The 15,124-nt window shown below is 32.3% G+C and overlaps 2 protein-coding genes across 3 annotated transcripts in view; one reads left to right on the top strand and one right to left on the bottom strand.

The window, feature by feature from the left end:
• Positions 1–208: 208 nt before the first annotated feature.
• LOC140056795 (thiamine-triphosphatase-like) lies at positions 209–5,361 on the bottom strand. Its single transcript, XM_072102282.1, has 2 exons — positions 4,573–5,361; positions 209–852 (listed from the first exon to the last, which is right to left on the bottom strand). The coding sequence occupies exons 1-2, from the start codon at positions 5,078–5,080 to the stop codon at positions 752–754; spliced, it is 609 nt and encodes a 202-aa protein (XP_071958383.1). The 5' UTR covers positions 5,081–5,361; the 3' UTR covers positions 209–751.
• Positions 5,362–5,859: 498 nt separating this feature from the next.
• LOC140056794 (zinc finger homeobox protein 3-like) overlaps positions 5,860–15,124 on the top strand; it is an 84,222-nt gene continuing 74,957 nt past the window's right edge. The window contains exons 1-2 of one of the 2 annotated variants that reach the window (XM_072102279.1): positions 5,860–6,498; positions 10,877–10,957. The gene's annotated coding sequence lies outside the window, so the exon portion shown is untranslated. The remainder of the gene's footprint in view (positions 6,499–10,876; positions 10,958–15,124) is intronic. The other variant, XM_072102278.1, reaches the window with a different exon arrangement.

Here is a 15,124-nt window from a genome sequence, read left to right as displayed (position 1 = left end):
TATTACCAAAGAACGGTCATAAATGATTAATCCAATTTAGTTTTTCATCAAATTGGACATCACAAGTAATAAATTATTGCAACAGATACAGATTTTAAAACATATAATGAAAACTGTAATTATACGCTGAAAAGCAAGCATTTGACATGCAGACTTTTTTCTTACTCTGCTTACTTTAGATTTTTTTAATGTAATAATTATTATCAGATCAAAACTATAACGCGAGAAACAGTTTACTCAAAATAAAAGAACAAAATGTCGAAAATTAAGAACTTCAAAACATTTAATATATCAAAAATCTTTTTTTTTCTTTTTATTACATTTTTTAAAATAAAACATTAAATGATCTGAGTAAATAGGAATGCTTTTTGTTCTAAATGTATACAGTACACTTACTCTAGTGCTCTGTCTATACTATCAAACTAGTGCCCAAACATGGTGTGATATACCCAAATATGGTAGTGATCATCATGTCCATATGTGGGCACATCACATTTTTTTTTCTAGACAATTTTAGGTATTTTTTCTTCTTTTTTTACTTTATTTTGAGAATTAATAAAACAATTTACAAAAATGTAAAAATATATGGGATGGAACCCAACAACCCATCTGTCCCATTGATGGTGTGTCCCCTCAAGCAAAGTGTTAAAACATATATTTTTTTTTTCTTTCACAGGTAAAACTGTACTAGTTTGATGCTTAAGAACAACCATGGTTGAAAATTCTGCAGTGAAAATAGTAATAAGTTTGCTTATAAGATGTTTGCTTCCACCAATATTTTATAATGCTCTGGCCTGAATTTTTGTAAGAATTCCTCCATTTTGCTTTTGACTCGCTCCGAGGTTGAAAATTCTGGGGGAAAAAAGGAAGAAGATGAGTTTTTAAATGTCATACGCTAATTAGCTTAAGATGAATGGTATTTCAAAATGTTCAAATATACATTAGTATAAACTGTATGTCATTTTAAAGGCTTAATTTAAAAACCAGACTTCCATACAATCAAACGAATGGATATAATTGTTAAAACTCTACCTATGGTTAATTGCAGCAAAATGTGCGTTATGAAAAAGAATTGTGGAATTTGTTGTTGGTAATATTTATACAGTTCTAAATACCTATACAACCACAATATATTACTGTAGTATACACTGTCTTAAACTCTCTTTATTAGATGTGTACATATACAACATTTCAAAGGGATGCTTTCTGGAGCCACAAAAAGGGCATTTATAAAGATGTCACCTGAATAGGGGTTGGCTACAGCGAAATCTCCTTGTTTGTTTAACAGGAAATGTTCAGCTATATTGCATTTTAGATACTAAATATTAATTTCCAATATATCATTAGCCGATTTAGAGTTTTTATCACAATTAGTGGTTTAATGGTATGCTATCTGCCATATCAAGCAAAAGATCTAAGTTCGAGTCTTGGTTTGGTTTTCTTATTTTTCCATTTAAAACACTTCATTTTTTTCTTTTGGTATTATTATTATTGGAGTTTAGAATTTCTTTCTTTTCGTTAATATTTATCACAAACATATATTTGGATTGTGTTACAATACTGTTTGAAATACTTATTACATTTGTCTAATGAGTCCACTTTATTACAGTATTGCCTTTTAATACCTAGATAAAATTAAGCTTAATTTTCTTTTAGTTTGGATCAGCATATCATGTTATCAAATTCTTTTTATGGTTACGAGAGCCTTGTGATGCGAATTTATTTGATTTCATCTGGTGTATCGCAGGGTTTTGCGTAACATATGCTAGGTATACACAAGTTGAGTGTTAAACTTAAGTTATTCCTTTACTCATTATTCAATGACATGGGCCTACTTTAATTTGCCATCAGAAAAAACATGGGCTTAAAACATCAAGCCATCAAAATATAAAATAAATCCGTAGATATCGGTCCATGATTTCTCATTTCCAGATAAGCCGTGTGTTTATACAGTTAACATTTACGCATGAACTTGTAGGAGAGAAAATGCGACGAGGCTTTGAAGTAAATGAGTAGGTAGGCTTGGTTTGTTTAGAATTGACTTTTAAACTATAACTCCTAAGAAAACAGTACTGTCAATATATACATGACTTATGACAGGTCATTAAAAACCTGAAAAATAATTAAATACTTTCCATGTATGTGAAAAAACATAGAAAATGTGGTATTCATTAAAAAGAGATGGCCTTCTGCCTAGATTTTCCACATAGGCAGATCCAGTCGATGGAGGGGTATAGGAATGCAAAACAAATCGCTGATCCCCGACTCCCTATTTCAAAATCCTGGATCCACCTTTGATTGGCTGGTCCATGAATCCATGTTTGGAAAAAATAATTATAATGTTGAAAACAAGTGTTTCTGATTGAGTAATCACACTGTATTACTGCAATAATAAACTGATCATTAGGGACCCTCATACTTAGGTTCACAAGACAAACATATACACAAGATGCTCTACATAAAGAAAGTCTTATTACAAGTTTTTGGGAGTGGAGTTGTAATTTTGTCCTGACACGTGACAGGACTTGAACCCAGGACCTTGGAGTGGTAGCCAAGCATCAACCATTAAGCCACAACTCCACTCCACTCGATCCCCTTTCAGAAATGTTTGACACTCCCCTGTTGAATACAGTGTAAGAAAAAGAAAGGCATCGGCCATTACCAACAACTAGGTACAGTAGGTTTATTTACTTTATTAGTGTGTCAAAGTACGTTGAATATGTCTTCACATGTTAATTTTGTTCTTTTATTGTTAAACCAGGTCGTTGTTGTAAGAGTTGCTGTCCATTGTACCATGTACACAATGAAATTTGATGGTAGGTAAATAAATCAGGTGAAACAAAGTTGTTTAAAGATGGAATTCTTCAACTAAGTTGATGCCATCTATCAATTACATTGTACTGTAGTAAGTTTGTCTGTTTAAATAGCCTACAAAGCATAGAAGATACATCACTATTAAGTAGTAGGACAAACAGCCAGACGCTATCCAGTTGTATTTTTAAATAATAAGATACTGTATTGGTGGATATTTTCTCTATTTAAAATTTTTTTATTCAGATTTTTATTCTTATGTAATTAATTTTATTTTTTGGTGTTTTTTTTCTTTAACTTTTCTGTTTTTGATGTATTTTGTGTATTGTATCTGTTCTGAGGGTCCCAAATGATCAGCAAATGCTGGATGGATCACCCTCATTAAATATGGTTAAAATAAATAAATAAATAAAATATTGGCCCAGGACCTAAACATTATAATGTTTTGAACTTAAATATTGCTTTGTCCAGTTGGCTGCGCCCACCTCTTTGGGTCTGCTTATAGTATCTGCATATCCAATAGAAGAATCCAAGTTTAAAGCTTTGTGGTGAAGACAATTTTATTCAATCTCACAGACTATTTTTATTTGTTACGTAGCACTATAATACCAATATCATCATTAAGTGTACAGTTTCTCTGTAAGCCTTCAAAATGATTTGATAATTTCATGTATTAATATGAATGATTAAAAATAGTTGAAATTTGAACATTTTTTAATTAGAGCAAAGCTAAATATTTAATCCAGCGTCCAAATGGGTCTATATTAAGAAAATATAACTAATTAAACGCCACAATTGGAAAAATAAAATAGAGAATTATATCTGAATAATGCTTTTATAATCTTCTAACTTCATATATATTCATACAACCTGTTTTATGAATGCTTTAATCTTAGCTGGATTACACCAACCAATTTGAATCATATCATCGCTGATACTATAAAAGTAGTTTTTATGTTTTCATAATTCTGTATGGAATTCATATCTTGCTTTTAATTTATATTTTTATTGTGTAATTCCGCTGTGAACTAAATATAATATGTGGTATATTTTGACTTATTCCTACAAGATTCTGCTGACTTAAAGTCACTACAGTACTGAATAAAATAACTCCAGTTTTTGACAGTTGGTATAGAATACTGATAATTGATTTAATGTTTGTTTTTTCTTTCTACGTTAATTATAATCATAAAATCATTAAAAAAAATTGAATATGATGACACTGATGTTGTGATGGGATTACAAATATGATACAAAATAAATATGGTAATAATTGATTTATGATAATAAAAGGGGAGGAAGTTAGTAAAAACCATTGTACCAACAATTATATAGTGAATAATATATTACTTATTTATCTTAATATATTACATACATTATGTAGTACATTTTAATAACAATTCTTAAAGTTTTATAATAATAATAATATCCTGGATTTATATAGCGCATGTTGTGAAACCTCTAAGTTAGCTCTACTGCTGTTAGAGTTAGAGCTATCCCTATGACACAAAGTTAACAACATAAATGCATTTGTTATGTAAAGGAGGGATAGGGTGGATTGCAAATATATCAGCTCCACCTGTGTCTCAACCTCATCCCCACCCCACAAAATTGTTTTCTACAGTAGGAAATGCTTGCTAGGGAAGGATCCCATACCCTATTTACCCCTTTCTCAGCATATTGGATGTACCCATTCTCCCGCCCCGCCCCGCCCCGCCCCACCCCACCCCACCCCACCCCACCCCCAACCTGTAATCATACCTAAGGACTCTGCAAACTTGTCAACTTTGTCTACCATTGAATGTACATCTTGCTTATCATTGCAATCCACCAGCTCAATCTCACCCACCTCAAAGTCAAAATCAGTTCTGTCAAAATCAACATTGAAATCATCGATTGCATAAGTCTTTCTGTTCGTAACGAACTTTGCAAACTCAGTCAGACATTGGCTTATATCAACCATTGTTGCTTCAGAATGGTTGAATAAAACAGGGAATTGATGCGATAAATACATAGCGATTCCGTAATCGGTTTCTATTTCTACATATTGGCAAGTTAAACTGTTACAGCGTTCTTTAGGAGGATGTTTAAGTTGCCATTTATCCCCTCTTTTTCTCAGCCATGTGTCTGATAAAGATAAGTCATAATTTGTTGTGTCAAAATATCTATCAGTAAAAGAAACTTCTCTTTTCTTTATTCCACCTTTCTGTACTAAAATTTCCTCACTCTTTTCATGAATTACAAATTTTCTCTCAATTTCTAAAGCCATTATTTGTTAGCTCCTAAAGTTTATTGTCTACTTTTCAATATAATACTGTGTTACTTGTCTAATATTTAAAAGCCTTTATCTAGGCCCAGGCCTGCTCTACCGACAGCAATGTTCAGCGAGCCTATACGTTTTCAGTCGTCGTATCCGTCGCCTCCAGCCGAATAAATGCCTTGCCTAGCCACAGTTGTTAATGTTACGTTCAGTGAGCTTAAAATTGTTTTTTCGGTTTTAAAATTCAATTATATCTTTCTTTCTAACTAATGTATGCGTATTTTCGGTGGATAATAGTACAAGACAAACAATTTTATTTCTATCATCTGCGAAACGAGCGTCGCTCTCTCTCACCTTTTTTGTTTACAAACTCGTCTCTCTCACACGTGTGTGGCTTCCCCATTACGTCACTTCCGATGGCCTTGACCAGTATTGCCAGACGTTCTTTTGGAAAAGTAATTAAGCACGGGCTATAATAAGACGATCCAGCTAGCGGGATTCATTGCTTACATTTTAAGCATGAACGTTATGTAAATTTATATAATATTGCTTACTTTCTAAGCGGTTAAATACACACCATTTTCCTTATTATATGTTTCTTATACTTAAGTTCAAACTAAGTTCATGCTTAGGATGCGCGACAAGAGATTATTGCAACTCATAAGGTTTTCTGAGGTCATATATTGTAATCACGTGATCTGTCTACGCTGTTGACGTCGCGCAATATTTTGCGGCTATTTCAAGCGTGTTTTTCTACGAAATAAATCTCTACCACCACTCACACAGTCAATGAAGCTGAATGCTATTAGAATTCACCACTCACTTCACTGTAGCAGTGTACTACTACACATCCATTCATCCATACCCGTTTTTCTTTCCAGCGCATTAGGACAAAATGGGGTCTGGGGTAGAAATTGGCTTTATGCAAATGAGGTTAGCACATCAGCAGTGACTTTCGCTGGAGGAATTAACCTTGGTTTTTTGTCTCAATGATGAGGATTTCCCGATCTCAATTTACACCCTCACTCAGCTTTGAGCATCGCAACGGAATTATTCACTCATCAATCCTTTGCTAAGGGTTTATATTTCTGTTAAGCAATTGCTGGAATTATTGTTTTCTTATGGGCGGTGTTGTTTGCTAAAGTAAATATTTGACAGTAGGCATTAGTGGGTGAAAGAATATGTAAATTGTCTTACACCTATTACGCATGCCCATTGATTATCAGCGCTCTCTGCCATTTTGGAAATAATTAGCGAATTATGCCGTGCCTGACTGATTGGGTATGATTCGCTCGCTCTTTTCTCTTCGAAAACTTACCGAAGATCTCACTGATTACGCGCGAAACACCTCGTCGCTCGAAGAATACTTCCATATTTATCAAGTGGAGAAGTTTCGTATTCCAGCGCTATTTGGTTTTCCAGAAAACGTAAGTTTAAGTTTAGTTCTCTTGAGGGTAATATGTTTTGCTTCTCCGCGGCTCTGGGAGCTGCTAATTACCGGCCTTAGAAGCCGATAATTAGGAACGTTGCTTAGTTGACTACGGATCTTAAAACGTGTGAAGTGTGAATTGTTCTACACCAGATTCATACCAGGTAGGCTAGTTTAAAATTTGTATTTGATCAACTCTCGGATAGTATATTTTGAAAAGTTCTACCATACTTTTGTTTTAGTTTGTTGTTTTTACCTGACTTGCGAAGTATCGTCTAATTCTGACTAGGGTTGTGCACCCATGCATGCGTCGGAATCATACAACAGGTACTTAAATCTCAAATCAAAGTACGTGCTTAGTTGCCGAATTTGGATATATTTTTGTTAGGATATTCAGTTGTGGATTTGAAATGTCGATCTATTTTTATTTTATAGTAAATTTCTTGCAAAACAACGCATTGTTTGTTTATATAGTTTCACAGAAACCAATTCAAGGTGACAAGGTTGTTACCTGTCTAGGCCAGATAGGCGTTATGCGTGGTCTAATAAGATAGATAATAGCATGCCTAAGTATAGATTAAGGAAGCACATAAAGGACGTAGCTAGGCCTAAAGTTAAATTAAGAACATATAGCAGCAGTCTAGATTACATGGTGTAGCCTGTGTTTCTATTTTGGTAAGCACACTCACTGAATGCAAGCAGTCATGAGTTAGCCAGGCCTTGAGGAGCCATCCAATTAAGCTGGCTTGCATTGGTTTGTTTATTTTTGTTTAAAGCAACAATCAATTCAAAAAATAATACTTGATCCTAACTTATTTTCTTATTAGTTATTTTCAATTGTAAAATGTATTATAATATATGGTTGAAACACTAAATTATTTATTAGATAATTAACATTCATATTTTTTAAAGCATAGCAATAAAAGAATTTCTAAATTGCATAATCAATAAATAATTACAAATTTGACTTCAGAATGTTAATACTATAATTACATTATAATTTATTAAAACAAATTGTGTACTGTATACAGTTGAATTGTCCAAAATATTGAATGATACTTTTGTGACGATTTAAATTCATTTGTTAATAATTCTAAAATGTGATATTATTTATAGTAGCATAATATTCAAAGACTGTGTTACCAGCATAAATTTGTAATTTTTAATTAGGATTCATAATTTCAAGCTTAAATGTCATTTTTATTATTATATATTAGCCCAATAATCAGGATGATTGATTTATTGTATATACACTGAAAATTAAGATATTTATGTTTCATATTCTTCCAATGATTTTTATAGTAAAATGCAGTTTCCTTAACACATTTGAATACAGTTACTATTTTATTCAATTTAGTGTTTCTATTATCACATGGTATACATACACATTTAGTGGACACTCTGATTAGTGTTAATTGCATTGTTTAGGGTTAAATCATGTGGATTGTAACCATTGTAACACTACTATCTATATAGATAGAACACTAAATCAAACTCATGTAGTTAAGCAGGATATTTTAGGGACACAACACTAATGATAGACCGTATCTACAGTATGTGACAGAACACTAACACCTTATAAGGGTACAGTATAACACTATCATAATTTAGCACATACAATAGAACATTATATAAATTAGTCACATGGATGATGACTGTTGAGTATTGTAAAAATGTTAGATAGTGTTTACAAAATAATGTAATATAAATGTTTATTACATCATTGTCCAAATCAATATAAAATAATTCAATAATGTATACAGTAATAGCACATGTTCATAACAGTTGATTACATTATTGAACATTTTCAAAATCAATACTGGACGACACAAAATAATGTACTCTATCAGTAATAACATTGAGTATTACATTGATGTGAATGTAGTACATTAGTAACATAGGTGGTTTACAGTCCAAGTGTCTATATCAGGTACTTATACTGTGATGTTATTATTGAACATATTTATCGGTCATATTGTCAAGGCCATATTGATGGAAATGAATGTTTCGTATCTTTAAGGGCCTGTTTCTATTGAAAAATAAAAAAGAATGGTTTTTTGGAAACCGGTTTCGGCTGTTGTTTATAAATAAAGATCGCGTTGCAGCTCAATTTTTACTCCAATAAAACCGGTTCCGTCCATGTGCGTTCGTTATGAATGACGTCATTATATACACCACAATGCAGTTCGTTAGGCGGAAGCGCGATTTGATCGTGGTCATGTTTACTTTTTTTCGCATAGCGCGATCCCCAAGAAATAGCATCCATTTCATCATAGAAGGGGAATTATTACCTGAAACGTTATTGTGGTCCTTGGTTAAAGTATAGGTACGTCGCACCCTCTGATATTGTCAAGTTGAACTCGTCTATTTTTCACACGCTTTACAATATTCTTAAAAACATGTAGGCCTATACGTGAGTCTTTCTTCCGACTCCCGACAAGTCCCCTCATCTTCTTTCCTTCACATATTTTTTACGAACCTCGTAATGGCATCGGTCAACATTTTTTAGTTAAATAAAATACTCACTATCTAGAGAAATAAAAATGACTTAGGCCTAGGTCCTATCGCGCGAGTTTGACTGCGAGATGACCGCAATCATCCCAGTGCAGCAGACTGCAGAGTTCAGTTTTTGGGGTCAAATTGAGACCGCGATTGTGTTGCAGCTAAAAATTGCTCCGCGGAAACCGGTTTCAGAACGGTTCTTTGCGATCGAGACCGCAATCAATTGGGGTTTTTGAAACCGTTTTTAAGATCGGTTCTTTTTTGTGGTTTTTTGTGGGGACCCATTTCTGCTGGCAAGAAAAAACGGTTCTTGAAAAGAACGGTATTCAAAACCGTATTCTCTGCTCTATAGAAACAGGCCCTAAGACTGCTTGCTTCACATTCAGAGAAAAATTATCGGACAGTGTAAAATAAATTATGCATGGAGTTTAAAAGCATTAACAATATGTTGATTTGACTTGGTAACTGCTCTTTATTTTAACATCAGTTTGAAGTCGGCTCTCTCACTAATTTAGCAACAAAATTTGATTTTCTCTTAATGGCTATTTTGTCCATCAAGGGAACATACCAGAAACAGGTAGATATCCCGAGGGAAGATTCGTATGAATAAAATATTATGCAAAGAATTAAATGCTACGAATATAAACATCTTCTAATATCTTGTGTGTAGTTTTCCTTTTATTTTATCTTCTATATAATAATGTCGTTAAAAATATAATCTTTGTAATGCCTTATATTTACTGTATAACTGCTTACATTCATATTCTTAACTCTAAAAATATACAACTTATTAAACAATAGAAAATACAAAATTTACTGTGACATAATATCCACATAAGAATATAGCCTTATATACAGTACTTTACTTAATTATATTTTAATGCTGTACAAAAATAATTTAAGTAACTAAAACTAAAAATCCAATATACAGGACAGTCATAGTCAAAACTTGCATACTGTAATCTCCAAAATCGCTGAAATAATTTTTAAAAAAATAGAAAATTTATGGGTAAAGAATTTGTCGGCAACTTTAAATTATAGCTTAAATTGTGTCTAATATGTAAAAAAGCTACAGTAAAGATATTTGCTTGAAAATTTATTTAAGGCTAAATTAAATTTTTACAAAGTGTTGAGAACAATCTTTCTTGATTATGATTTATCTCATTGAACAATGGCATCATAAATTTATTAAAAGTGCCAACGAAAAGTTTATATTGTAAACATCAGTAAATATTGTTAACAGAAATCATATTATTGAAACATAAGTTCAGCGATCAGTTTCCTTACAGTAGGATTTTATAGTGTCTGGCTAACAAACCATGTAATCTTAGTTATGTTTCTGCATTGTGAATTCCTCCCTCTGGCAGTAAAGCACCTTTCTATAGTTTCTAGGCCTCCTGCTTTGAATTTCCATTTATTTAAGAGTCACTAAACACAGTCAGGATTTAACTTGAGTAAATTCTTTTGACTTGTCTCCCCTGTGAAAGTGTGTTAAACAATAGCTATGACAGATATGCTTTTTAATCGCAGTAAGTTCTTAAATAGTGGCTGATGTGTGTGTATATTTGCTGAGTACTCAAGATCTTATAGTATAATATTAACTTGATTGTTTTGTGCTTCTAAAACACCCTTTGCGTACCCCATTGGTTCTTTAATAACCTTTTCATTGAGGTGTTAGGTACACAGGTCAAATGCTTTATTTTACAAGATTGCTTAGGATGTGCCAAGTTAAAATTATGACAATTAAATTGCACTATTATGCTTCCACTTCATCTGCGGCATCTCAGCTGGTATCCATAATTAGTATTACTGTATACAGTAGTTATTCCTTTAAAAAAAAATAAATACCTTAAAGAATATGTTGTTTGCCGTAGGTTAAGTCAGATGATGATTGAAGTTGGGCCTCCTGATTCAGAGAGAGACTGGAGTGGATCAAGCAAGTTTTCAGGACTGTAGTGAGTGAAATTTCAAATAAAAACACAGGATTCGATCAAAATTATATTTTAGAAATTACAATACAATTTAATATTATCTTAGTGGTGTTCAATTTTTGTGAATGGCTGAATAAATTTAAACAAGTTTCAGTTGTCTGATGGCAGCAGTATTTTCTGTGTTTAAACAGTTTTTAAATGTACTTGTAACTTGACCATTCTTATCATTTGGCATTCGGTAATAATCTATTAATAAATATAACGATGTGTGTTTATTTCATTTAATAAATGTTTAATAATTCCCTTTCTAATATATTTTGTTTCCAAAATGTTTGATTTCAATACTGATGTTGAAAACATCTGTTACATAATTGGTGAAACAGGTCTTAGTTAACGTTTTTGTAAATATTTAATCTTGTAGGATATTAGTGTGGGATAAAAAAATTAAGAACTATTGCAAACAAAATATTGGCAGAAAATTATATTCTTTGATTGCTTTTTGTCAGATGACACCATTGAGCAAAGTACTAGTAGACATATTTTTTATTTGCTGCATACATTTCTTCACATGACAATATAATACAGATAGATTGCATAACATTTTTAGAAACTTTACAACACATAGAGAGATCAAGGTGATATAACCACCAACCAACCATTCCTCCCCTCCCTGGCTACATAGGTTATGAAGTACCATATCGTATATTTCATTATCATCTGCTACGCTATGCATTTCCATTACTATTTTTTTCGGTAGTCTGTCATCATAACTATGCGTTTTCTTCGAGTTCTCATTTTATGTATTCTATAGTATTGGTATATCAGCTTATTATAGTTTCAAATTTCCCAAATAGATTGAAAACCAGAAGATCACCCAGAATAAGAATTTTAAACATGTTTCACTTGCTTTAGCTGAATTGTATCTTTGGGATAGACAAGTCTTATCTAATAGAAGATGTACCATGACACAAAAGAACCCAGTGTTTCAACCTGACCACTTTTTCACAGAGGTCTTTGACAACACTGTGGGCTGCACAGGGATTGTTCCCTTGTCTTGAGACAACCACACCACTTTATTTCTTGTGGCTACATTACCGGAACCACATACTACAGTACCTATGGGAACAAGATGGCATAGATTGAAAATAGTGAAGATGATTTAAAAGACTATAAGCATTTCAACAATGAGCTTACTACAGTAGAAGAGATGCCATGCAACAAAAGATGTAAAACGTTACCAACCCATTTGAACTTGAAATATATTGATGATACATTTTATTCCAAGTAAACATAACTTTGTAAACATATTAAAAACCTACATATTTTAGCCATATGTTATTATTAACAACAATTTATCACCAACGCTTTACACAAAAGTTACTAATTTTCATTTTTACCTGTGGACAATACACTACAATTAATTATTAGTCTCCACATATTTCATTTTTTTTTTTTTTCTATTTGACGCATAGGTGGATCCAAAAGGGGCCAAGCTGCACCCCCTTCATGATTTTATTTTGTTTGGGAACAAGTACATAGATTACATTAGAAAACAATTTGCAAGCCCTTACTGTGCAATGCACAGATTCTTTCACAAGATATAACAGTAAATTGTGATGCTAAAAGTACTGTATAAATTTAATTCAACCAACCCTGATCTGTGAAAAATGTATAGCTCAGTATATTTAAGAATGCTTGCATTGGATAGAACTGAAACTGCAATTGGCAGATTACAGTACTACATACCTGAAGCAGTGGTGTAACGCAGGGAGCAAAAACCTCTGGTTTAGCACTTAGTAAGGAAATTGCATTGGGGCTGCTCATTGTTCTAGGAACCCTTGTGCTCTGGGATCCTTGGGTTAGCCAGTGAGCGCTCATAGTGTTTACGCCACTGACCAAACTGGAACCCGTTGTTATACGTTTAATTTCATAATTCAATATTCCTAGTGCAAAATTCTAAAATGAATGTGTTAGTTTACGTTACACAATCTATAATGATCTAAAGCTCTGTCTACACTATCAAACTTGATGTGACAAAAAATGTGATGTGATGTATATTACCACCACATTTGGGTACTACATCACACTTTTTGATAGTGTGGACCGAGATTTACCCGCTTTTTGCATTGCACACTGTTCATATCTGTATTGATTCTGGTCATTTGCTGGAGCTTATTGATTTTCCACTTAATTAGAACATGTTATAAACGAAGTGGTCTGCTTCTTGCAGGTAAAAGCATTAGCTCTCATTTGCATATAGATGTAGTTTTCTACAAGTTTAATGAGATTCAAGTCTATCTAACGGGTTGTCTGCGATCGAGCAAAGATAATGAACTAAAAATTGTGCACAACCTACCTAAGTTAATTACGTTTGACAGTGGTGGGTTATAAACAGATGAAACAAACACAACAGTTACAATTGTATGAATTTCTTTTGTTTGCTGTCTTTAGTATTTATATCTCTGTTCTTGATCAATAAGTGTACACTTCCTTAATGAATGTTCATATAGGAAATGAATGCGTCCATATTGTTTTGTCTACAGTGTTAATTGCAAAAAGCTATTTTACTGAGTTTAAATTATTGCTATTAATTTTTCTGCCTCTCCCACCACATATGAATTGGATTTTATGATTACATAATTATAATATAGCAACAAGTATAGAAATTAATGCCAACCCGTTGAAATTTACTTAACGCTGATATATTTGGTGCAATTTGTGAAGAAGAGAAAAATTGCACAAAAGAAAAAAGACCACTTAATTTTTTGGTTTATCCAGGCAAGTAAATTTATATAACTGTACATCAACATCAAATCATCAAATTATCAAATCAGTAAAAAAGTGTTGAAAGAAAAATTAATCTGGGTGGAAGGCCTTGCCCCTACAATAAACTGGGTGGTGGTGGGTGGATGAATTCAATGCTAGATGACCCAGCTTAGCACCAACTACTTCCATCAATAACTAGGCTAAAAGGTAGCCTTGTCCATGGCATGAGTGAATTAAAGCTAGATTTCTTCACACTTGAATAGCTCTAACTTGAACCCTAAGATAATCAATACATTGGCCTAGGCTGTATGATTATGTCTAATATTGTAGCATGTGTTAGACCTCAAAGGAACTAGTGGAAATTAATGTATTACACTGTCTCTCACTATCAAACTTTATGTGACAAAATAATGTGATGTGCCCTCCCATATATGGACATGATGATGTCATATCACTACCATATTTGGGTACATCACTACGATATTTGGGTATATCACTACGATATTTGGACACATCAAACTTGTTTGATAGTGTACCCTGTGTTTATTAGCTATATTTCCATCAACTTCTTGTTTTAAACACATTTCAATTCAACACCTAGTTATAGTCAACTTCTCTTGTTTGTTTCAATATACAGTTTCATTTTTCACTAATAAATCTTTTAACTTGATTTTTAAAATAGTGAAATTCATCATTTCATTAGTTTCATTCTTTATTGTTATATCACATAAATGTTGCGTATAATTCACCCAAGTTCAAATTTAGTTTTAATTGTTATAATATTCAAATTGTGCTTTTTCCAGTGGTATATGTTATGTAGCATAAATAAATTAAATGTAAATTTTGATGAAATATTTTTTCAATTAGTTACAAATTTTGATTGTGCTAGTACATTATATTATTTGTTTTAAATATTTTTTTATAGACATGTTTTGTTTGTAATTTTAAAGGAATCACTGTTTAATATATATATGCAACTCATTATTATGAATATTGATTTTTAGACATCTGTCGTATGAACAAATTCACAGTTTCTTTAATCAATTGCAATTACTGTACTATTAATTAATTCCAATTTTAAAACAAGACATATGGCCTTAAGTATCAAGTTTTAACAGAGTTTTTGTATTTACATTTTAAATGAAAATTCTATAGAATATTATATTACTATTGTTTATGCAGATTACAATTCGTTTGTTGTTTTTTCAACAATTTGATTTATCTAGAATATTCAATTGGAAAAATAATATTTATTTTCTTCAAAGTTATCTTTAGAAAAGGGGCCTCTACAGGGGGATTTAAGTTAATACGTAGAGATAATACACATCAACCAAAAGTCAAAAGATCATTTTGGCATACAAATAAGACCAGTGTTATAAAAATGTGACTATGATGTGAATATGGTAGTGATGTGCCCAAATATGG

This window comes from Antedon mediterranea, chromosome 8 (assembly GCF_964355755.1).
Source record: "Antedon mediterranea chromosome 8, ecAntMedi1.1, whole genome shotgun sequence".
Lineage (NCBI taxonomy): Eukaryota > Metazoa > Echinodermata > Crinoidea > Comatulida > Antedonidae > Antedon > Antedon mediterranea.
Note: the sequence above shows the minus strand (reverse complement) of the source record. Positions and strands in the feature narration are given on the sequence as shown.